Below are 25,580 nucleotides of genomic sequence, written 5' to 3' on the forward strand. Positions count from 1 at the left end.
TAAGGTTAACACGCTGGTAACCACCACCCAGATAAAGAAAGGATTTTTGTTCTAAATGTCCCCTTTCCCCCGTCCTCAAAAAGAATTAGAAATCCTGGGTTATATCTTTTACTTCTTCACTGATGTACCTGTACTGATACTCTTTCATCTAAATTAGTCTCTGTATATATACTGAGAGGGGTTCATGTTTTGCCCCCTTTTAAAATGCAGCATTGCTTCATATGAATGCCACTGTTTGGTACCCTGGGTACCTTCTGTGCCCCAGAAGTAGGCTAGTGGTTTCCCAGCACAATTTGGGTTTTCTGAGCATATTGACACTCTCCATCCGCCTCTTAACCAGGGGGGTCCAAGTTCTCCTTCCTAGGTGACCCTCCTGGCATCCTACCTTCTCTGCCCTGTGTGGCCCACTGGGGCTCATGTTCCCTCCATTGTCCTTGACAACCCATTTTTACTTTGTCCCTATCGCTGCCCTCATTTCTCATAGCTGTCTGGAGCCTGAGCCACTTTAGGACTGGTGGACCTGAGGGGACACAGGGCTGGGGTCCCGTGTGTTCCCATTCAGTCTGGGTTGCAAGGTGCTATCCCAAATCCCCACTTCCCAGCCCCTCTCTCGGGCTTCTTCTCCAGGTGGGTGAGGGAGGGATAGGTCACCTATTCTTTCTGAGTTTCCTTTGGCCACGCGACCCATCGCCTGGGATTTTGGGCCTAGTTTAACTGATCATGAGCTCTCAGGCGAGTTTTTTTCTGGGGGGCTCATGGACCCTCCTGGAGTTTCTGAGGTATGTTCCTGCTCTGACCCATTTTGATTGGGTTATCATTTACCAGCCAGCCTCAGTGTGAGGCATGGCCCTCCATGTCCTCAGCCTCCACGTTAGGTCTGTGGAGTCAGCCCTGACAGGTGGCATCTGGGTTTATGTTTCACGAGCTTCTCAGGTGGTTTCCTTGCAGATTGAAATTGGAGAACTTTGTCCTACAGTTAGAGAGTATGGTGAGAGGAGGGAGCTTTCCCAGTATCTTTAGTCTTTTGGTTTTAGTGCCTGCAGTAGAAATACGCTTGGGGACAGTAATGGGGTGGTAGGTGGCAGGTAGAGGGCTGCAGTCCTGTGTTAGCTGAGGTGGGGACAAGGAGATAGATGTTGGGGAACAGGGTGGTCAGGACAGAGAAAGTTGAAGGTGAGCTGTCCTGTTGGCTAGCAGAAGCTAAGGAAGTGGGTGTCCTGAGATGTGAATCCCTGCTCGCGGTGACTTCAGATGCCAGCTTCCCCGAGTGGGTCTGAACTTTGCAGGGAAGGGCTCAGTCTACCTTGTGCCTGCCTTCCCTTCAGACACCAGGTACAGGGTCAGGGGTCCCCAGGCCATCCTTACTTCCGACCAACTGGTTATAAATTTGGGGCTTCCTGTGACCCCTTAGGTTCAATAAGAATGACAGGACTCAGGAAAGTGCTGTAGTTAGAATAAAAGTTTTACTATAGCGAACAAATGCCAGTTTGAACCAGTCAAAGGGAGAGTAACACAGGGCGAGGTCTGGGAGAGTCTTCCTTGTCTCATCCTGTGGTGTCGGGACATGTCACTTGACTGGCACATCAGTGTGCCACAATATTCAGAGTATTGCCAACTAAGAAAGCTCATCCACGCTTTGGTGTCTAGGGCTTTTTCTGGGGTTACCTTCTGTAGGCATGACTGATGGGCACATCGTCCATGGACTCAAACTCAGCCTCTAGCACCCTGGAGGTTGGGCCCATGGCACTTGGCCGAATGCCCACACCTCTCAACACAGGGTTGGTCTTTCTGGGGCAGCCCCCATCCTTAGTCACTGTTAACATTAACTCTCAGGGGCCTGCTGTGAGTCACCTTGTTAGCATAAACTGTCAGGTCCCATTCCTGTGACTTGGGAAATTCCAAAAACTTAAGAGGAACAAAATCCAGCCAAATTCTTTATTGCACAAGCTCCTTCTCTCCCACTTCCCATCCTGTTTCTCCAGTCCCTTTGCTTTGACCTCCCAACCCCTCTTCACTGACTTGGATGGCTTTGCAGAGAGTAAGGAAGAAAGGACAGAGCCCATGAGGAAATGCCCACTGTGTACCCTGGCCAAAGGGACAGTACTCCACCTACTAGTCGGGGAAGGCCCAGGCTGGTTCTAGGGCCTGTGCTTGCTGTGTAAGAGCCCAATCCATCACTGTCTGGATTAGAATCTCAGCTGCATCACACAGGAGCTGTGTGGCCACTTTATCTGCTCTGGGCCAGTTTTCTCATCCACTGGGAATAGTAGTGATGGGACTGGATCGGTTTCCCGAAGCTGCTGTAGCACCTCACTTTAAACAGCAGAAGTTAATTCTCTTAGAGTCCTGGAGGCCAGGAGCCTAAACCCCTGGGGGAGAATATTCCTGGCCACTTCTGGTGCGGGCAGCCTTTGGCTTGTGTGCACCACCTCAGTCTCTGTCTGTCTCCACATCTTGTGTGTGACTGGGATCTCCTTCTGCCTCCCTCTGCCTGGGAATTGAACCCAGGGCTCCATGCATGCTAGGCCAGTGCTCTACAACTGCGCTATACCCCCAGCTCTACCTCTTATAAGATCACTTGTCACTGGATTTAGGGCCTGTTTGGATATCCCAGGGCGAATCTTGGCTACTAATGTCCCCCCATTTTAGTCTCTTCTCCTTCACAGTTATCTAGTTAGGCTTTGGGTAAATACTTTGAGTTTTCATGTTAAGCCATTTCCCCCCATTTGTACAGCAGCTGTGCATGCGCTTCACCTTCAAAGCTGGGGTTTTGTCCCATTTCGCGGGCAGCTCTGTCTTTTGCATGTATGTGTTGGACTCTGTTTTTTTGCTGCCTTCTATGAGGCGTGTGCCCAGGAGCATGCTCTTCTCCGATGGCCCGGCTCTCTCTTCACTCTGCAGCACTTTGTGATGTCGGCCCATTGCCTCTGACACAGTTGCTAATCTTCTGTTTCCTTATTTTGGCGCTTTGCCTCATTATCTTTTTATTTTTTTTCCTTTGCACTTGTTTCTGGATTTCAGTTGCTTGTTCCTAGGATAATTCATAATAGGATGATGAATTTTAAGTTCTGATTTTGGTTCACTTGGTTTGGATTCCAGAGTTAGGACCAAGAAAAGGGAGGCAGGATTTGTGGTGTTCAAGGGGAGGGAGGGTGGATGTGGTGTGCTTGAGTGAGGGCCTGTGTCCATTTGAACTTGTTATACTTTCTTTCTGTTTCTTTAAATCCAGTTCCTGATGGGCTTCCTGGCCTCCACCACCCATCACTTTCAAAGCAACTTAAGAACTTACTGTTTCCCTGGTACCTTCAGGATCAAGTCCACATTCCTGAGTCGGGGAGGCACCCTCCTCTGTGCCCCTGCTGTCTCCAGGCAGGGTCTCCTTGCACGTGTCTGCTCCGTGTTTCTGGACAGCTTGTTCTCCTTCTGCCTTGTCTCCTCTGTGAGCACCACATTCTTCTCCTGGTTTGCTCACGTTTTGTGTCTTTTTTAGAAAAGCCCGCTTGCCTCTTCCCTTTTGATACAGATAGTTCCTCGACTTGGTGTATGACCAGGATCTGCTGGGGTTGGGGAGTGGTGGGCATAGAAAGACCAACAGTTGGGGCCCATCTTGTTTTACTCTGATTCAGGCACTTGGGACAGGGCCTTGGAAACCTGTGGGTTTCTGTTTTAAAATTGCCCAGGCTGAGGTTGAGATTTTGAGCTAGGGTTGGACTGTTGGTGTATGTGCCGATGAATGCTCTCCACTTGCCATGTCACAGCACAGTGCACAGCAGTTTCTCAAACTCCAGTTTGCTTCTACCTCACCTGGAGGACTTGATAGGAGACAGATTGCTGGTCCCCACTTCAGACTCTCTGATTGAGATCTGAAGTGGGGTCTGAGGATTTGCCTTTCTACAGTAGATTTTATTTATTTATTTTGCTGTGGTGTTGGGGATCAAACTAGGGCCTCACACATGTTGGGCAAATGCTCTACTATTGGGCTCCATACCCCCACCCAAAGGAATTTGCAATTCTAACATGTTAGGGAATGGTGCTGTGACTACTGTGGGGACCACACTTTGAGATGGGTCTTTGGTGAGCTAGAATGCTGATCCCTTAGCTCTGAGACTTGAACGGAAGCCAAGAGGCAGGTTCTGTACCTTGCTCAGGACCATACCTGCCCCATCTTATTGTAATTCTTTGTGGACATGGACAGGCTATATTCATGGACGGTGAACTCCTAGAGGAGAACTGAACTAGTGAGTGTGGTGATTTTTTTTTTTTTTTTTTGGTGGCTGAGGGACTTGCTGCCAGAAAGTTCCAGAAAGGCTTCAGAACAGGGGTTCTCACCTATGTGATTTTTGTCACCCAAGAAACATCTGGAAATGTTTTTTTTTTGGTTGTTGCCACTTGGAGTGGGGAGATTCCACTGACTTCCTGAGTGTAGAGGCCTGGGGTGCTGTTAATCATGCTATAAGGCACAGGACATCCCTCCACAACAGAGAGTTATCCAGCCTGAAACGTCAGTGGTGCAGAGGCTTAGAAGCCCTGTCTTAGGGGAGGGGGACCTACTAGCAGGCTGGTTCTCGCTGGGAGATTGGTGTGTGGGCCTACTCCAGTTCCTGCCCCCCTATGCTCTCACACTGAGGTCCTCCCCTTCTACCCACCCCTGCCTTGATGGAGCCCCAGGCTGGGCCAGAGGAATCTCTAGCAGCCTTCATTGGCACTCTTCAAGAAAAAAAACTCACCAACAGTTAACTATTTGCCACAGTTAAAAGGACTTTAAAATGCATCATTCCTTCAAGAACATTATCTTAGGGTGGATCTGGGGGGGCATCTGTTGAATGATTTACTGACCTTGGCTGACCTGCACATTCCCCTTCTTTTCCAGGAAGTAGTTGCAAGACTTGCTGTGGCCCAGGGGTCTGACTGGTCTCACTCCTGCTTCTCAGCTGGGGAGAGTCATTCATGTATTAAGGCTTGCTGTGGTGCATCTGTCTGTGCTCGGCCAGTTGCCCAGGGGGAAGGCCCTGGCGTCTGCCTCAGGGAGATTTTATTGTAGAGGAGAGAGCCACAAATGAATATGGATTATTATTTTTTTCTCATCAAATGGTCTATAGTAAGTGGGTAAAGAAAAGAGGAAGAAAGACAGGGAGGTCATGTTTGTTTTCTTACGCACAGCAGTGAGACCTCTCTGGGGAGGTGACGATTAGGTTGAGAGATGGAGGGGACAGGGTCCAGTCCTGGGTAAAGATAGGGAAGGGCAGTTGCTCCCAGCCAAGGGGACATGCAGACAGGAGCTTGGGAAGTTTTTAGAACAGCGTCAGGTGAGCGAGGCTGGAAGACAACTTCTTGCATTCCTGTCTTAATGTCTGATATCTGTAACACTCAAGTCACACATCGTGTTTCACACAATGATTGATATATATCACAAAAAAACTAAGACAGGGTCAAGACGGTCTCAGGGTTACAGGATGCTCTATGCCAAGAGCACAGGCAGAGAGAGAGAGAGAGAGAGAGAGAGAGAGAGAGAGAGAGAGAGAGAGAGATCTGAATGCAGAATCAAAGGGTCACTGCAGGTGGTCAGATAAGGATTTTTTTTTTTGTACCAGGGATTGAACTCAGGGGCACTAGACCACTGAGCCACATCCTCAACCCTATTTTGTATTTTATTTAAGACAGGGTCTCACTGAGTTGCTTAGGGCCTCGCTTTTGCTGAGGCTCACTTTGAACTCTGATCCCCTGCCTCAGCCTCCCGAGCTGCTGGGATTACAGGCGTGCACCACCGTGCCTGGTCAGATAAAGATTTTAATGAACCAGTTCTGCAGTTGTTAAAGCAGAGGGACCTGGTAGACAGACTGCAGTTCCAGTTTCAGAACATCAGCTCGGAGTGGGCTGTGCATGTGTGGTCATCCTGGGTGGGAGAAACTGTACTTTACTGAAGCCTGATGGGATAGGAAATTGGAGGTTTGTCATGTGGCGATTTCTTGGCCAATGCTCTTGATGAGTGACCAGGTGATGGTGTCGGGGTGCCATCCAGTCTAGTCTCATAGGGCTCCTTCTTTTATGGGTCTTAGGTGAGGGAGTTCTATCTGGTGAAGTTGATAAGCTCCCAGGTTTGGTGTCCTGATATGATTTGGGAAATTCCTTGGTTTAGTTTGATAAGTTGGCATGTGTAAGTTATTTATCAGTTTATACCTGTGGTCGTGCCAGGCAAATGGTGGTTGTTCATTTGTGCAAACAAAGTATGGAGTCCGTCTACCTTAGCACGTGTACTAAATGGGGCTGTTCGTGGCAGAATGGAGTAACTCAGGTTTAGGCTGTTCCACGCACCATGGAGTAACTCTGATCCACAGACCTGTTGACATTTAGGTGGTGTTTGAAGGCAGGGGGTCGACAGGGAGGTGGACTCTGGGGAAGGCAGGAGACTCAGCTCAGTGAGTGGACTGCAGGGACCAGGATGTCAAGGTAGGAATCGAATGGCCGTGGGGAAGCCCATCTTTCATATACTCACATTCAACGGAAGGCAGAGAGGGGGAAGTTCCAGAAGACATGAGAACAAGAGAGTGGGCAGCTTGGGGTTTTGGGTGCCCTTGGTCCTGGATGTGGGGGGTGTTGACGCTGGTAGTTGGGGGGAAGGGGAGCCTGGTTCCATAGCTCAGTGGTGATGGATGGTGAAGCAGAGAGCTTGGGTGACTGGAAGGTCCTAGGGTGTCCACAGCTGGGAAGTGGAGAGACTGAAGGACAGCCCAGGGGCTAGATGGCAGTGTGAGAGGGAGCCATGTCACCGGGTAAGCAAGGAGCCGAGAGCAGAGGGGGCTTTGCAGATCATGAAGACAGCTTGAGCATTTCACTGGAGGGTTGGAGCTGGGGTCAGAGCATGGATGGTGAGGGTTATGCAGGGGGGGTCATCTGATAGGGAGGAGGGGACATGAGAGACATGAGGGATAAACTTCGTAGAGATGTGGGTGATGCTGCAGTCTTCAAGGTGGCTGGTCTAGTTGCTTCTTGGCAAATGTCCCCTTGAGCTGCAGCATGTGGCTGTATGAGGTGAAGCTTAGAGACGGGGTCCTGATCACCATGGCCAGGCAGCTAGCCCTGCTTGGTGTGCAGAAAGCCTAAGGTTGAGAACGCTGTGCCTTCAGTCTGCTCCCAGAGCTCCTGTGGGAAGGTGGTGAAGAGCCCGCACTGTGGGACGTGTTCAGTGAACTGACGTTTCTTTGTGATTTTCTTTTTCCTGGTTCCTTAGCACTGATTTTTTTTTCTACTTCACAATTTACTGGAACTTTCAGGAAGACATGCTGAGTGTCTCTGTGCCTTTTTGTACTCCTGGGCAGCTCCGGAACACTGCTTGGGGTGTGGGCCCCTTGAACAAAGTGGTCCTAGACATCAAGTGGGCACCCGTTGGCCCCTTCAGTGAGGGAGGGACTTGTCCTGTTGTCCTTTTGCATTCACTTCCTCCTTCCTTTGTGGGAAAGAAGAGGCCACACAGGAGTGGCCCAAGTGCGTGCGGCACAGGAGGAAGCTCTGAGTGGAAGGAGCCTCAGTCCCACCTCAGTGTGATCTGTCTTCATGTTCCATGTCCACAGGGCACATGTGCTTGTTGAGCTCACCTGTCCTAGGATCTGTGCTGGGCACAGAGTGTGGGCAGATGACAGAGAGGCCATTCCTGCCCCCGGGGTCCCTGCACCTGGAGGGGGGACCAGAGTGCTAAGGGCAGTGTACACACAGTGGGGAGCATCTGTGCCAGTGTTTTCCTATACGAAGTCTTAACCCCTCAGTGTGTCAGGAGGTCAATTTAGTAGATTTCAGTTGGCACCACTTCTGTGAATTAGAACATGGTAAATACACATGAGGTGGAATTTACCATTTTATCTGTTTTGTGTTTAATTACATTCACGTTACTGAATGCAGCCATCCCTCCAGCCACCAGGATGGCAGTGAGCCTGGGTGTGCGGCTTCTGGCACTTCTTTGGGAATGAGAGTGGGAGAATAGAAAATTGCCGTGTGGTGTGAGGTAGCGTGGACAGCCTCAGCAGGCCTGGTTTTTAGGAATCTGGATTTTTATAGGAAATTTCCCTCTTTAACTTACACTTAAAAAGCATAATGTATGCCACACTAACCGCACTTGCTGCGGGGATCTCCTCTGCGGGCCTTCAGGGGTTGGGCTCTGCTGTGAGGTTTTGTGCCAGGGATTTTTTTGTGAGTGCCAGTGGATCTAGGCAGGAAGGTTTGCTGGAGAGAGGTGGGAGTTGCTGGCACCTGAGGCTGGATTTGATTAAATCAGACGAAAGAGGAGGAGGTCCAGGAGTTCTCCTTCATTGCTGGTGGGAACGCAGAATGGCCCGGCTGCTTGGGAAGAGGGTTTAACAGTTAGACTAAGCTTTCTCTCACATGACCAGTGTGTTCCTTGGTCTTTACCTAAATGGATTTAAAGTGTATGTCCTGACAAAACCCTGCACACAGATGTTTATAGCAGCTTTATTTCTAATGGCCAAACCTGGAAGAATCGAGATGTCAATGAGTTGGTGAACAGGTGAATAAGTTGAATAGTTGGTGAATAAATAAATTGTGGTGGATCCAGAGGGTAGAACATGACTCAGTGATTAGACGGAAGCAAATCGGCACACCAGAAGACGTGGAGGAATGTTGAACATAAATTACTGAAGGAGGAGAGCCAATCTGAAAAGGCTGCGTCTTGTATGATTCTGACTCCATGATGTTTTGGAAAAAACTCTGGGGACACTAAGAAGATGAGTGTCTTGTCAGCACAGAGGAAATTAGGCAGTGAAAATAACTGTATGATACCGTGACGGTGGGTACACATTTATTCAGACCCTTAGACTGGACAACACCAAAAGTGAATCCAGATGTCAGCGGAGGACCTTGAGTGCCTCTGATGTGTCAGGGTGGGTTCGTCAGTCGGTGTGTATATTGGTAGCGGAGGAGACTGTGCCCATGGTGGTGGCAGGGCAGATGGGAACTGTACTTTCTGCTCAGTTCTGTTGCAAACCTCAACTGCTCTGAAAAGTAAAGCATGTTAAAATTTACCCCCCCCCCCCAATACACAAAGGAGGAAGGAGGCCTACCAGGTAGGGATGGAGATAGGTGCATCAAGGTGTGCTCAGGGGCTGAGGAGGCCACCAGCTGGCTGTGAGGAGAGGTTCTTGAGACTGGAAAAGCAGGTTCAGGCCCCTGCAAATATGCAGTCGCCTGTACAGATCCTGTGGACACGAGGCTTCAGTTTGCAAGCTGCATGAGATGGTGCGTCTCCTGGGTTAACTTAAATGCAATGTTTATTTCCTCTGGGCTGATAAACTTTGAGCAGTGTTTAGCCTGCAGTAAGGATCTTTTTAATTAAAAACAAAGTGAATTGCATGTTCACAATCATATGATTCAGCTTTTGGAATGACTCTTAAACCCAAACAAAGTATATCCTTTTCTGTGCCTCTTGGTACACAAATCCTAATGCAATGCTTGCTCTGCTAAGCAGTCTTAACCTTTGGTCTGGAGAGGGGCTCCATAGCCTGGAGGAAGAGTTGTGTCATCCCTGGTGGAGGATGAGGTTTTATCATTGCGAAGAAAGCGTTTGATTTGAACAGGCACTAGTGGCCAGATTTTCACAGTCAGCATAACATGCTCATGAGCTCAGAAGGGATCTTGGTGACAATTCCTGTACTTGGGTGGCCCTTGGGTGTGCTAATTAGATGAAGCCATCACTTGCGCATTGTAAGGTCCTTTACCTGACAGTTGCAAGAAGGAACAGTGTTTTTACCCCCACGTGATGTGGGCAGGCAGCAGAAATGATATCTTAGGTGTGATTCCTCGTTTTATTCTGTTACATGTATATTTTTATTTTTTTAAATGGAGAGGAGGAGGACGTTTATCCATTCACAGCACTTGTAGATTCTTGGGGCTGGTCGTAGTGTGGGGAAAAGAGTGGTAAAGGTGTGATGGTTAGAGGAAGGAGGCTGGGAAGGACAGGGAGTGGAGCAGCCTTGGGAGGGAAGGAGGTCAGGGATGAACCAGAGAAGGCCGCAGCCTGGGCTAGACCTCTCCAACTTTCGCCCATGGACTTGTCCTTTTCCTTTCTGCTTTCTCTGTCCCCAATACGTTCCCACCATGCTGTGCTGCCTCACTACAGAGCCGGGTGACCATGGCCTGGAACCCCTGAACGGCCTGGCAGGGCCCATGTGGGACCCAGGGCAGAGGGAGTGCAGGAGGTGAACAGGGGACTTGATAAGAGGGCAGCTCTGGTGAACCCAGGGGGTCTGTTTGCTCTTCCTTTTGTTCACTGTGAGCAGCGTGGGCCTGAGCTGGATTGCTGGGGTGCTGGGGAGAAGCTGCTGCTGGCCATGGGCTGCCCTGGCCCTGCCCACCCAGCGCCCGGTCACTGACTGATTAGAAAGTCACATCTGCATCCATTTACCTCGTGTCATCATCTCCTGAAACCCATTTGCAGACTCCAGGCTGAGAGCCAGTGCCCTTGGGGAACCTTAGTAATAGATTCAGTTCTGAACTTACGATAATTCTGGGTTTTAGACTAGTAGTGGGTTTTGGAGTTTATATCAAATTGGGGGTTTGCAGAGGGTGTGTTCATTGATTGCACAAATCCCAGTGCCTTCTGTGTGCCCACCATGCTCTAGGTGTGGGCAGTGCGGCAGCAAACTACACAGAAGATCTCCATCCTTGTGATGCTCATGTGCTTAAAAAAAAAAGAGAGAGAGAGAGGTGAACTACAGTAGCCTTTTACCTGGTAACAGGTGCTAAGTGGAAAACTTAAGCATAGATAAAGGCAAAGGCTGATAGGAGGGTAGTGTGGTTGTTCCTGGATTATACCTTGAAGGTCAAAATAATAAAGCTTGCTGATGGCGTTCCTATGTGACATTGGAGGCAAAGCCGGGATGAGCCGGGGATTTTTAAAGTCTGAGCAATGGGAAGATGTGATTGCTCTTGTCAGGAGGGGAGAAGAGACTGGGAGGAACAGGAGTTTTGAGGTGTTCTGTTTGGGACAGGTTTAGTTTAGGTGGCTGTGAGACACCAAGAGGAGATACTGAACAAGTCGTGGATTACACGAGATGGGACACTTTATATAGCCGTAGGCACTCGTTGGCGTTGGTTTTTAGCCAAATTATGTCCATTCGAAAAATTACTTTATATAAAGATGTTGAAGCCTTAATAAGCTGATTTAAAATATATAGCACTCCTTGAGAAATCCTGTTTGCAGTGCCATGAAGAAAGTAAAGTATATTAATTCTGTTTATAAAATCTCATTTCAACCAACATTCACACTAGGGTTTTACCCACCTCTGGAAGGAAACTGGAACCCTCATTTAGTATATTTATATGGAGACTGGTCTCCGAAGATGCAAAATGGAAACTTCCAGGAGCACTGTTTCTTCCCTGGAGCCCTTTCAGAGAAGGGTGGGGAGAGTGTGTGTGGGGGTTGCGGCTGACCTTCCTGTCTATGAAAGTGCAGAGGGTGATAAAGGCTTCCACACACTGCTGCTTAGAAGCACAGGGGGTGCTTTGAGGATGCAGAGACCACCCTGTTGTAGGAGGACTTAAGGACACCAAGGTTAGGCATCAGGGTCAGGCTGTGCTGGCTTCCCATTACTGCGACACACACCTGTGGTCATCAGTACATGAAGACAAAAGGTTGCTTTGGCTCACAGTTTTGGGGTTTTCATGCCTTGACCCAGTGTCCCCATTGCTTTGGGCCTGTGGTGGCACAGCACAGCTCGCCAACAGCAAGCACATGACGAGGGCTTGTTCACCTCATGGTGAGGAGGAGAGGGAAGGTTGAAGGAGTCCTGGTCCTAGTGCCCCTGATAAGGGCACGCCCAGTGACTTAACTTCTCCCACTAGGCCCCACCGAGATTGAACTCAGGGGCGCTCCACCTCTGAGCCACATCCCCAGCCCTATTTTGTGTTTTATTTAGAGACAGGTTTCCCTGAGTTGCTTAGTACCTTCCTTTTTCTGAGGCTGGCTATGAACTTGTGATCCTCCTGCCTCAGCCTCCTGAGCTGCTGGGATTACAGGCGTGTGCCAGCATAGACCCCACCTCTTAAGGGTGGTAGCATCTCCCATTGGTGCCACAGGGTGTGAAGCAACCTTTAACACATGGGGCCTAAGGGGACATTTAAGATCCAGGCTGTAGCAAGAGAGGTGCGTGAGCCAGTGGAGAGTGTTCAAAGAAACACAGATGACGACTGTTCCTTTTCTCCTTTGTGATTTCCAAATAGGAAATGTGTAAGCATTAAGGCATCTACTCCATTTCTACCCCTGTGTCCGGAACTTCTGTATCGTTTTTTAGATGTGTAACCCAGAAAACATGAGCATACTTTTTGTGGGCTGCAGTGGGGGCCTGAGGTCACTGTGCCCCCTACCCTCTCTGCTGTCTGCACTCTGACCTTGGCCTGTGGCTTTGTCATCTTTCTGGGTCTGTAGACCTGTGCTCTCAGTTACCAGTGGATACTGGGTTCCCAGGGGTAAGTGGAGTAACTGGAGGGAGAGCAGAGAAAACGTTCCCTCTTAATCTGTTCTTTTCATGTGTTTACTTCCAGTGAAATTGTGGGTTTTTTTTTTTTTTTTTTGGTAGAATATAATTTTAGGGTCATGCAAGTGAATAAACACTTTAAAGGGTGTATTAGACTTGACTTCTGAGAGGAATGTAAAATGTTGAACTTGTTCATTACAAAAAAAGAGAACAAGCTTGATTCAATGAATAACAAGAAATGAAATAATATTTTAGTTCTAGCCTGGCCAATTGTTAAAAAAAAGTGAGGAAGGAGGGAGAGGCCCCGGAGGAAGGAGAGAGGCAGGGCCTTGCAGCACATGGAGTATTTGCTTTCATTTGCTCTGTACTTGTATCTGGGGAACACGAACTTCATGCAAATGGAGAACTTGGGTCAAGATCACAGGGAGCGGGGCCAGGATGGTCCTGCAGGGCACTGGACTCCTGGTCTGGTGTCCTTACTTTCCTTTCACATCAAGGAAACGTTTTTCAGAACTTATTAAATTCTTTGGGAGAATAAAAACCCCACCCATAACAATAAACAAAACTTCAGAACCCTCCAGTGAATTCCTGTGTAACAGTCTCTGGCCATCTGGGCATGAGGCTGTGGGCTCTGATACTGGGGTGCAGGATATCTCCCCTGGGCACCTCCTTATTTCTCTGGAGCTGATGGCTCCCTGTGTTTGGAAATGAGCAGGACTGCATTATATCGAGTTTCTGTTGAGTTACACTCTAGGTCACTGCTCAAGGTGACCCAGCCATCTGTTGTTCATTCAGTAGCTGTTTATTGTGCATGTATCCCATATAAGGCTGTGTTTTGTAATGAGGGTCCCAGGTAGTTTGGGAGCAGTCACTGCTTGTTTGATAATGAGGGTCCCAGGTAGTTTGGGAGCAGTCACTGCTTGGAAGGAGTCACTGTTCATGTCCAGTCAGTTATGAGAGAAACGATGCCCTTGTATATTAAGGATTGAGGAAGGTGAAGGGACTAACCCTGGAGAGAAGGACTGGGGCAGGGAGCAGAGGTGGATTTTTAGCAGTGGCCTGGAATCATAACTAAACCTCTCAGGGGCAAATTGAAATGCAGGTGCCAAGTGGCACGGGACTCCACGTACAGTCATCCATTGCTTGAGAATGGGGATGAGTCCTGAGAAATCATGACTAGGCAGTTTTGTCCTTCTGCAAACACAATAGCGCACTTACACAAATGAAGACAGTTACAATGTCACTAGACCATCTAGGCCTGGGGACCACCATCACATTCATAGTCTGCTGTTGACTCAAATGGCATTATGTGGTGCACTACTGTATATAATTCCTTATGCAGATGGTCAAATTCCTTATACAGATTAATCTTCTGTCACAGTAGCTTGCCATCAAGTGGAAATTAAACCATGTGTCTCAGCCTAGCTTTTTGTGATTTGGGTGGTGAGAGGAGGGACTGGGAGGGTCGAGTACTAGATGATGTGTGGCATCTTCTTTTAGAATCTGAGTTTGTGCTCCTTGGGCTTCTTGATAAGCCCAAGGCCCACACTCAGATACTTTAATTCAATTTTGACACCTTACTTTTTAACTGCTCATTTAGTGGAGCACAGTTATCCCTCTCTCCCTCCCTCCTTCTCTCTCCCACCCACCCACCCTCCCTCCCTCCCTCCCTCTCTCTCCCACCCACCCTCCATCTCTGTCTCTCTCTGTCTCTCTCTCTCTCTCTTCCCCTCCCTCCTTCCCTTCTTCCCTCTGAAATGTCCTTATCCCTCCCTCCCTTTCTTTTTAAATTTTTTTTTTTTATTTATTTGCTTATATGTGGTGTTGAGAATCCAACCCAGTGCCGCACACATGCTAATAAGCAAGTGCTCTACCACTGAGCCCAGCCCCTTCATCCTTCCTTTCTTTCTTGTGCAGGAGAGAGGACCGAGAGCCTTGTGCCAGCTAAGCATGTGCTTGTACCTCTGAGCTGCACCCTCAGTCCCTTCCTTAACTTTTCAACTCTCTTCTCCAAGCCAGTTTTGCACCCTGATTGAAAAAGCTCTTTAGTCTGAAAAGACACCAAGGAATTCCAAAATGTAGAAGTACTTGCTGGAAAATCCTGGGTAGTGTTCTACTGGAAGGAAAGGCCCCAGGTGTGCAGAAGTCACCTCAGACATGTCTAGGAAACACACCTGGGCAGGTTAGGGTAAAATTTTCTGGAAACTTCTTGGGGAAGGTGGGGAGAAAGAAGTGAGCCAATTGGCTTCCTTTTCCCTCTGGGTGGATTGGAGTTACTAGGGTGGGTTGTGAGGGGCTGGATCCTGAGTTATCTTGGATACTCCTGAAATGCCTGCTCCAAACTTGGGGAACTGCAACTCCTGGGTCAAACCTTGTGCCTTTAGAAAGCTCTCAAAGTTCCTGATTCTGAGGTAGAGCTGGATTGAAGCTGACTCTGACACCAGCTTGCTTGAAGTGTCTGAATGCTCACCAGCTAATTTCAGCAGAAATCTCTGAGCAGCAGGTTCTCCGTGGAGAGGGCTTCCAAGTAGATAGATGTCACCATGTAAAAGATGCCTGCTAAGATGTCATGCAGACAGAGAGCCAAGATGAAAGGAATTTGAGTGATTTCATCTTTCAAATCTATGAGAGGCTTTCTAATGGTTCGGGTCTGTGTCAGGGTGATGGCTGATATTTATCTGCTGGAACTTTGTATTTTTGTTCAGAGCTACTCCAGTTGACCCTCTTACCTCCAGATGTCTTCTTGATAAGCCCAAGGCCACACTCAGGGAGAATGAGGGCTAGTTCCAAGTTACACAGCCTGATTCTTCAAAGTCTAGACTCAACCCCAGAGGATTTCTAGCAGAGACACACACAAGAGGAGTTTTAAAGGAGGCTTCTCGGGGTGTATCATCCATGTCAGTTCCAGTGCCAAGGACTTGAGCTTAGAATAACTATAGGTTTTCAAATCTGTTTGGTGGTAAAGCTCACAGATATACATACGTATATGTGTATACATACACACACGTGTGTGTGTGTGCGTGCGTGTGTGCGTGCATACATTTTTTGGAAGGAAATTGAGACTTCTGGAAGTGGGAGTGGGGAATGACAGGCTGTGGGAACCCTGAGTCTTCAGTACTGGGCTGTTTGAGAATCCCATCTGCCAGCTCCTGGACCAAGTTCCCAAGGTTAGCAAAGTCTGAATGCGATCCGTTTCTGAGATCGCATCCCCATTGATTCATACATTCATATTCAACATATGTTTCTGGAGCCCCTCCTTTTGGCCGAGCTGTTTGAGGGATATACCCATCAATGAGACTAGTTATTGTCTGGCCTTGGAAATGTCCTTATCCTGGCAAAATTGGTAAATCAGTGTTTATCTTTGGGTTGTACATTTTTATTTAAATATTTCCTAATGAATACTGAAAATATATATGTGTGTGTGTGTATTTATTATTTATTTTTGGTAAAAAGAATCCCAAAATAGTTGATTTCTTTTTTGGTTCCTATACCAAGTTGCTCTTTTTCCTTTCATAACAAGTAATTTGTAGGAAGATAATTGGAGGTTGTGTAGATATTCTGTTTCTCATCAAACTTCGACTCACTGGTTTCAGCTTTCATAGATGATTTTCTAACTCTGTCATTCCTGCTGTGCAGGACCATTTCCTTTCTTCCCTGTTAGGCCTCAGCAGGGATGTGGATTCTCTTGTTATCTGGTGGGTTATGATTTGCTGCTATCATTATTAATTTGGTTGCTCAGACTATCCCAAATTTGTCCTCTGGGACCTCTTGAGGTTGGCTCCTCTGTCCTTTGGACCCATTCTCGGGATTCCTTGAATGTTTCCTTTTTTATGGTGCTAGAAGATGTTCCTGGCCCGTCTTGTACCTTCTCTGCCCCAGCTGCAGGATCAGCCATTTCTTCCAGGAGCCCTGCTTCCTTTTAGGGGACAAGGGTAGTAAGAAACCTAGATCTGGGTGCTGGAATGCTCTCTGTTACTGGGGCGTCAATGCCTCTAGAGCCTCTCAGTGGATAGAGCTAGGGTATATGTGTGCGTATGTGTCAGCACACATTCATTTTTTTTTCCTATAGATATGTGCATTTAAATAGCAGATTTTTGCAAAACTCACAGGGGTAGGAATCTCCTTAGACACACATGTGCAATTTGGGGTGTCTATCATTCTCCTTTTCTTTTTCTTTTTACCAGGTGGCTAAACCCCTTGTTTAAAATTGGTCATAAACGCAGACTAGAGGAAGATGATATGTATTCAGTGCTCCCACAAGATCGCTCCAAGCACCTTGGAGAGGAACTGCAAGGGTAAGCGGGAGGCAGTAAAGAGAAGGGTAAGGAAGACCGAGTGTGTGGCTAATTGGGGTGGGTTTGGCCTTCCACTGGGCTTTTCTGGAGCCTAGTTCCCTGGACACTGCATTCCTCCCCTCAGGCTGTCCCTGGTCTTGGCCCACCTTGTGGTGAGGGAAACCTGTGTTTCCCGCATCTCTGTAGAAGAACAGGGAGCAGTGCCAAAGGCCCTGGTGGAAGTCTGAGGTCTGTCCCCAGAGCTGGGATCACCAAACCTGGTGTCTGACTGTCTGTGCTGTCTGTCTTCTCCTGCTTCTGAGGGTTTTGTAAATCCAGCAAAACTTGTTAGTAATCATTGTCCCAAGACTTTTCCCCTCGAGGCTTCTATTTTTGGTGCTCCAGTTTGTGCCACATCTCTCTCAGGAGCCCTACAGCCTGTGTTTGTTGATAGTTTCAGAAAGCCCTGCAGTCACCGTGTCCCTGTCCCTCTGCCGTCTCCCCCATTTTGCCCCATGGCAGCGAGTGCTTTTCTTAACCCAGCTTGTGTTTCTTTGTAGGTACTGGGATAAAGAGGTGTTGAGAGCGGAGAAGGATGCACAGAAGCCTTCTTTAACAAAAGCAATCATAAAGTGTTACTGGAAGTCTTATGTGATCTTGGGAATTTTTACATTAATTGAGGTAAATTGAATATTTTTATACCCAGCTAAAAGTTATTTTGGTATACACAGAGTGGACATGATGCAAAGGATCAGTAATAAAAAGAATGGGGCCCATGGGAGAGAAGTGGCCAAATGGGTTTTAAAAGTATGTTGATGTCTGAGTATAAAAACCACGTGTAGAAGCATGATGCAGTTGCATTCATCATTGGAAGGGGTAAGGAGGTAAGCAACTGAAGTTATTGTATTTTCTTTTAACCAATTAAAATCTTGCATCACAGAAGGATAGCACTGTTTCATACCATGCTGGAGTAGTGTTGGTGCTTAGTAAATGTTCTGAATGATAAGAGTTATCCTTGATCAAAAGAGGATCGTATGGCCTCAAGGAGATGCATCCTGGGGTTGGGAGTGAGTAAATTTGGATTGGAGCCCAGCATAGCAGAAGACATTTTACTGGTGTCCAAAAAACAATTGTCATCTCAGTCATGCCAAATCTGATAAATGCTTTTCCAGTAAGGTATTGTCACCTCTGTCTTCCTAAGTGAACAGAATTTGGGCCCCTGTACCTGGATTGGTTAACTGCAGAGGCCAGAGCTGGCCAGAGCTCCTGACAGCTGACCTGCTTCTAGTGGGCCCTCAGGCTCTGAGAGCCACACCTTGTCTGCGGAGGAGGTTCAGCTTCTCTTTGAATTCCTGTGAATTCATCAGCTCCCATCCTGGTCTCTTGTTGTTGGATGGATTGCTGGTTGAAGGTGGAGCTTTGGGAGCTGGGCATTGCAGAGAATGTAGAAATAGTTACTTAGTGGAAGATCAAGGACCTGTAAAGTCATGTGGATGGTGACCTTTTGTACCTCATAGATTTTTCCTTTGGGGTTCTCCAGTAAGACAGTGTGCTTCCTGGGGCTCAGTGGCAGGTAGCCTGCCAGTTTCTGGTCTGTGGCCTGTTGGAGGGGATGCTGAAAGTCTGGGTGGGTGACTTATGCCTATTGTGGCATTTTACTGCTGCCTTAGGGACATTAGAGGTCCTGAATGCATGAGAGTAGCAGGGGTGGAAGTTATAGTTCTAGAAAAGGGTGTTTTTTGATGCAGGAGGGTGGATAGTTGTCACATGTCTATTTGGTGGGGTAATGTGGGTGGTTCAGTTAATTTGACATGCATAGGGAGGTGTGGCTTCCACTGACATGCTCTGTGGATGTTAAAAGACATTGAGGCAGGAACAGGTGGGTGCTGGGCTCTGCTCTTCACCACTGGAGAAAACTGGGGGATCTGTCAAGTGATGGGTACAGGGATGAGCCTGGGAGATTGAAGTTCTCACTGGCAATAAAAGTGTCTTGGCCAGTGTTCCAGAAGGTGAATGCCACCTTTGAAAGGGCACCTGCCACCACCTGGAGGCTGTCTTGTCCTCATGGAAAGTGGGGCAGTGGGACTGACTTGGGGGTGGGAGATGGTGCAGAAGCCCCTCAGGTTTCCCTAGTCCATCTGCGACCTGTTCCAGGCAGCCTGGTGATGGTGCTACTACATGGTCATAATGAGTCTCAGTTTGAAAAGAGTAACAAGCTGGAGTTGTCGTGGCCTGCATGTGGGGTTTCTTGGCTAAGTGTGGCCATGTAGCCTCAGAGAGTGGCGTCTTTGGGAATCTCAGATCTGGGAGCCCTGGAGCCTTGGTATGTGCCCGAGGCCTACTACAGGTGTCTAGTGAGGTGTGGCAGGAATGGGTGGCGTCAGAGTGGCTGCACACAGGTGTGAAGTCATCTCTTGGACCAGACCTTGCTCAGCTACCTTGCTCTCTGGTTTTCATTTATTAGCAGGTACTTAAGAAATTGGAAACTGGTGATTTTGAAGGACAGCCCATGGGGCTGGGTTTGAATCCAGCCTTTGGATGTCCTTTCTGTCACAGGACACCTGTCCTTGGGTGGGGTCTCTAGGTTCCAGATGGTGACCAGGTCTCATTTCAGAATGAGCTTCAGTCTTGCTGGGCAAGCTTTCTGGAGATGTGGGAACAGAGGTCAAGGCTGCAGAAGCTGGGTGAGAGGTGTCAGCCTCACTGTGGTCTGGGAGCAGCGATGTCACACCTGTCAAGCTGCAGGTGTGTGTGGATGCAGGAAGGCTAGGACTGGGTGCAATTGGTAGAATGTTGGGCTCTCCTTTAAGAGTTTGATTATTGTACAGTCATGGCAGAAAAGTGGGAAACAGAGAACATGGCACACATGGGGTTCATACTGAGGGGTACTAGTGCAGGACTCAGCAGGGGTAGTACTCAGCAGCAACAATAGTACTTGAGTACTGTTAGTAGTAGCAGCATATTCAGTAGTAATGACCATAGCAGTACTAGTGGTTTTAGTCATGATAATAGTACTTGAAAAATATTAGGTACTGTGAACTGCTGTAGCACTTTATCAAATGACTTTTTATTCCTTTGGCTGACTCAGTGAGATGTGGTATTCTTATCATCCCCACTTTCAAGAGGAGGACCTTGAATGCTAAGTTGTCACCTAGTGTGCCCAGGGCCACACGAAACATCAATGACAGAGCCAAGCTTGGGTCCCAGCTCTTCTGATGTATGAGTCTTACCACCTCTGGACGGACTGATAGCCCATCTGGGGTTGTGATGCATGACTTGTAAACTTTACCTTCAGGGTCTCAGTGCCTGTTTCTTGAACCTGAGTTCGAGAGATAAGGAGTCTTAACTGCTGCCTGGAGCAGTGGAGCATGGGGGGAGGAAGTCAGATTAGGGTAGAGTGCAGGCTACCATGTCCCCTGGGGCCAGAAAGTTACAGGCAGTGCTAGAAAGTGGTGGAGCGTTGGTTGGGTCAGACCATGACTGTGCATTCAGGTGGACCAGCCTTTTCCCTTTGGAAAGCTGTCTTCCACCATCACTGCCCCCCACGGCCGAGGCACATCAGCCCTCAGTTCTCAAACATCCACGCTGCGAGGACACCATTCTGGCTCAGCAATTTGGGTGGATGGGGGTGGGGGGGAGATAGCAACTTGGATAGCAACTTCACTGGGACTGAAGTCTGGGCGGGGCACAGTGCTCTCTCTGTTTTACTAAACCTTCAGTCTGCGTCCTGGAGTGGATTGTGTGTTTGATCAGCAAGGAGGAGGACGAACGGGTGGGTCACTGGTGGGGGTACTTCTTCTGTTCTGGTGTCTGAGATGCTCCGCTGTTCACGTGGTGGATGCTGGGCCTTACTTGGTGTGGTACAGGGCACTCCCTCTGCCACTGAACTCCACCTCCTGCCTCCTGCACAGACTAATATCTTGTTGGTTTGTGGTGTAAAATCAGACAGAGCCTGGCTGTTCCCTAGATGTGCAAGGTGATTGGCTTTTGATGCTCATTTTAACTTTGTGTATTTAGTATAATAATTGGCAGAACTTTTAGTTCCAATGCAGTGAGGTTCAGGGAACTAAGGGTCATCAGAGCTCAACTAGGTAAACTTTTTTTCCTGCTGTCAACCAAAAGAAACCTGAATTCCAGTATAAATACTCTTATTTTGGTTGGCTTGCCTGTTAACACCACTGTTCTGGACAAGTCAGAGAGAAGTAATTTCTTGTAGGGAAGCTGGTGGGGATCTTGTTAGCATTTCAAAAATCCTTTCAGGTGCTGTTTTGGTTTTCGGTTGCTACAGCTCCTTACTGAGTCACACAGAGGAGAGGTTGTTGAAGCGGGCATGTCTCCTTGGCCTCTTGTGTCTTCTTACTTCCTCTGGCGGGCACAGCACTTACACAGCATCTCTGTGGCTCCTAAGCTGTATACTGTTACCAGCCAAATCATGAGCAAAACCTGCCCTGGGTACTTAGGGACCATCAGCAGGAAGAGGCAGCGTCATGGCCAGTCCTAGGGAAGCTCTGAGGTTGGGATTTCAAAGCAGTGCGCGTCTGGTCTTGTAAGAATGGGCAGCGGTCGCAGTGCTCAGATAAGTGGGTACAGAGGTGATGGTGAGTGTGAGCTCTCGCAGGCCAGGGCCAGTTGGAGCGGAGCAGGCTGAGAGTTCCCAGCACGACTGTCCCCTGTGTGCACCTCCAGGGGAGTGTATGGGGACCGCAGCAAGTCTTCACCTGCCCAGAGCCCTCGCTGTGAAGAGGAGGAATGTGGGGAGACTGTGCTTCGAGACGTGAGGCATCTTGCCTGCTGGAGTGTAAAAGTTGGGGGACCCCGCCCACTCCTACCTCTGAAAGGCAAAGGTGGCAGGGCTGGGGTCTTACTCCCTGACCCTTAGTAAGTGATCTAGCTGGCTGCCCGCCTGGTCCAGGGACTTGGCCTTCCTCTAAGGCTTTGACTGTGATGCTTTGTGGTCTAGGTGGAGGCTGCGGGAGTCAGAGTAAATCCTCACTTTGGAACTCTGCTGATAGGCAGGAAGTCAGCAGTCCTGGAGATCCACAGTGATCCTGTGTCTTCATTCAGGGTTGGCTTCCTGATAGCCATGTCAGGCCTTTGCATCCCCTGCCCTTTCTTCCCAGTGCCCCTCACCTTCTGCCCAATCCAGGAGGCCAAGGAGTAGTCGCGAAGACCACGCAGTGAGGGAGAGGTGGGAAGCATTGGGAAGGGCAGATCTGGTCTGCTCCGCACACCCCGCAGGCTCCTGGCACCTTACACTCACTTAGTAGTCATCACAGTGACAACCCTGAGTCATAAAGGGCATGGAATCCACTGTCTAATTCTTCTTTTTTTTTTTAAAAAATACAATACATATGTTACACAAACCAGGACACTAACAATTTTCTAATCAATTTGTCATCTGATGAAGAGACCATGAAGCAATCTTAGAAGAAAAAAAGCCATAGATTTTAATTCCAGCTCTGCCATCAACTAACTCTTTGACTTAAAGCAAATAAAAAAATAAAAAGTCATTAAAGCAGCTGACTCATTTGAAAAAGATTGCATTCATTATGGGAAGAAAAGAAAACAATAGGAACAAAAAAACTCAGCTTTTTTGAAAGCTGGCGTCTATTACTGAGCTGTATCCCCAGCCCTTTTTATTTATAAAATGAGTCTTTTCCTAGGACCTTTTTTTTGTTTTGCTTCTTGCAATGCTGAGGGTTAAATCCAGGGCCTGCCGCACACTGGGCACTCCCTCTGCCCCTGAGCTCCACCTCCTGCTTCTCAGGACTTTGATATAATAAAAGTAACCAACTCAGCAGGTTCTAAATATTTTAAAATCCTATTTTATATCTAAATAAGATACAAAATAGGACTGGGGATGTGGCTCAGTGGTCAAGTGCCCCTGAGTTCAGTCCCCAGTACCAAAAAAAAAAAAAAAAAGTGATCAAGACCATGCTCATTTCTTCAAGATGCCGCAGGGCACTTTCAGCTGCCTGGGCTCTTCTGAGGTGGAGAGGGCAGATTCCCATGCCAGAGCCTTCAGGCCTGGGAGAGATTGGGGTGCCCTTAGGGTCCTGTAGCCTGCAAGCAGCAGGCTTGACTGCTAAAGCTCAGTGTCCTCATTTTTAGACCCTCACCCCTGCATATTCCCTCTCTGCAAGCTCCTCACAAGGGCCAAGCTTCCTGTGCCGTTTTCTTTCCTAGGTTTTAAAGACCATTTCAAAAAACAAAAATAGCCTAGGATTATAAGTCCCTCTCTCCTCCTAATCCCCTCTCTCCTCCTAAGCCAGTTTCAGTAGTTATCAAACCATGACCACGTGTGTGAGTCATCTGAAGCCTGCTTACTCTGTTTTGAAGATGTTCCCAGACAGAGCATCATTTCATCTACAAATGATTTTGGTATTTTTAAAAGATAGAGCGTTTCCCCTAGAAAACCGCAAGGCAGTTGTTTTGCATACCCATTAATACTTTAATATCAATATCTAGCCAGTGTTCATCTCTCTTTCTTTCTCAGCCTACATTTTATTTATTTATTTACCTACTTATCTACCTATTATTTATTTCTGTGGTGCTGGAGATTGAACCCAGGGCTTTGTGCCTGCGAGGCAAACACTCTACCAACTGAGCTGTATCCCCAGCCCTATTCATTTAAGAAATGAGGATTTGCTCTGTTGCCCAGACTGGTCTCAGATTCTTGGGGCTTGAGCAATCCTTCCTCAGTACCCTGAGTGGCTGGAACTACAGGTGCTTACCGATGCACCAGGCATGTCCATGTTCATTCATTCATTAATTCATTTTTTATCTTTTTTTTTAAAGAGAGAGAGATAGAGAGGAGAAAGAATTTCTTAATATTTATTTTTCAGTTTTCGGTGGACACAGCATCTTTATTTGTATGTGGTGCTGAGGATCGAAACCAGTGCCCCGCACATGCCAGGCGAGTGTGTTACTGCTTGAGCCACATCCCCAGCCCCATTTTTTAACTTTTTAAAATTTAATTAAGAAATTTTTGGGATGGGCTGGGGTTGTGGCTCAGTGGTAGAGCGCTTGCCTATCATCTGTGCGACACTGGGTTCAATTCTCAGCACCACATATAAAAATATAGATAAAAGTCCATCAATAACAAAATATTAAAAAAATCGAGGGTACCAGAGATTGAACCCAGAGGCGCTCTCTCACTGAGCTACATCCTCAGCCCCTTTTATTTATTTATTTTTTTGTGACAGGTCTCACTAAGTTGCTTAGAGCCTAGCTAAGTTGCTCAGGCTGGCTTTGAACTTGCAGTTCTGCCTCAGGTTCCCAAGTTGCTGTGATTACAGGCGTGTATACAGTTTGAATTGATATTATAATGGGTTTCTGATTGATATAGGTTGTATTGGTTCCTGTCTTTCTCCTTTTTTACTATTTTTTTCCCCCTTTAATTGAAGAAACTGCGGTGTTTGTCTTGCAGAGATTCATTCCTACAGTCTGGGTTGGGTGGACTGCGTCTCCCTTCCCATCATTTGACATGTTCCTTTGGTGCCAGGAGTTGGTAGTTAGACTAGAAGCTTGCTCTGACCGGTGTTGAGTTTGTTTCTTTGCGTTTGGCAGGTCTGTTACTTCATCGCAGGGCTGTGTTTCACCACTACCAGGTATCTAAGGTGTGGTTGTCTTTTTTTGTGTGTGTAGTCAACTGTTTGTGATCATCGGTTAAGACCCATCCATTCATTAGGGGATTTTAGAATGGTGATATTCCAATTACTTCTTCATTTATTAGCTGGAATATTTCCATAAAGAAAAATTAGATTATTATCAACTTTTTGATTAACTCTTAATTTTCTTACTTTTTTTTTTCCTTTAAAATAACAAGTGGTTCTCTAGCATTCTCCTGGGGCTGATGAGGTTTTGTTGTTTGTTTTGAGGAGCATCCTTATGGGTTCATGGATTTAAACATTTCTGATGTGCTTCAGTCCCTTGTAGTTACCATCTGTCTGCTACACTTTGGCCATCTCTGACTTTGAGAGCTGGAGGTGAGGTCCAGGGTCTTTCGCACCTACTCCAGCAGACCTTGCTAGTTTCCTCTTTCTGATGTGATGAGGTGTTCCAGCACATCCTGAAGAGTTTTTGCCCCAGCTGTGGAAACAGCCATTTCTTCAAACTGTCACAACCACTTTTAGGGGAAGCAGTATTTGGAGACTCGTCTGAGCATTTCTAGTACTGGGTTGTTGTTTCTTTCTTTTTTTTTTTTTAAAGAGAGAGAGAAAGAGAGAGAGAGTTTTTTATTATTCATTTTTTAATTTTTTCGGCGGACACAACATCTTTGTTTGTATGTGGTGCTGAGGATCGAACCCGGGCCACACGCTTGCCAGGAGAGCGCGCTACCGCTTGAGCCACATCCCCAGCCCGGGTTGTTGTTTCTTATAGAAAATAAGTATATATATTTAGAGACAATCATATCATAGGTTTATGTGAGTATTTCTAAATCATTCAGGACACTAGTATTTTTATGTGATCTCTTTATTCTTCATCTATTTCTCTTTTTTCTCCTCTTCTGTTTTCTCCTATGCCTAATGCAGTTCTCAATATCAATATAATAATTTGTTTTATCTTATAGTATCAATACTTCAATACTGTCATCTATTAATAGGGTTTCTGAAAGATATATATATGTAGTTTGTTTTGTACTTGGGTAGGTATATTCTGCAGGGAATGTATTTTCAAATCATTTTGTGTAAAATTACTATCAATAGTACTTTTTTTTATTTAAACAACAACTGAATGGGTATACATTTGCTTCATTTTACTCTAAAGTTTAAGAAATGGCCTTTTGAAAGTTTATATTATTTTGTAATTCTGTATAATATTTTCT

The 25,580-nt window shown here is 47.2% G+C and overlaps 1 protein-coding gene across 3 annotated transcripts in view; it reads left to right on the top strand.

The window, feature by feature from the left end:
* Positions 1–25,580, top strand: part of Abcc4 (ATP binding cassette subfamily C member 4) — a 223,627-nt gene that overhangs the window by 20,396 nt on the left and 177,651 nt on the right. For all 3 annotated transcript variants that reach the window (XM_046454931.2, XM_046454929.2, XM_046454930.2), the window contains exons 2-3: positions 16,664–16,774; positions 17,314–17,434. In XM_046454931.2, coding sequence (XP_046310887.1) covers positions 16,664–16,774; positions 17,314–17,434 — 232 coding nt within the window. The remainder of the gene's footprint in view (positions 1–16,663; positions 16,775–17,313; positions 17,435–25,580) is intronic.

Source organism: Marmota monax, unplaced genomic scaffold, assembly GCF_021218885.2.
Source record: "Marmota monax isolate L192 unplaced genomic scaffold, Marmota_monax_Labrador192_F-V1.1 WCK01_AAM20220418_F8-fsc00026, whole genome shotgun sequence".
Taxonomy (NCBI): domain Eukaryota; kingdom Metazoa; phylum Chordata; class Mammalia; order Rodentia; family Sciuridae; genus Marmota; species Marmota monax.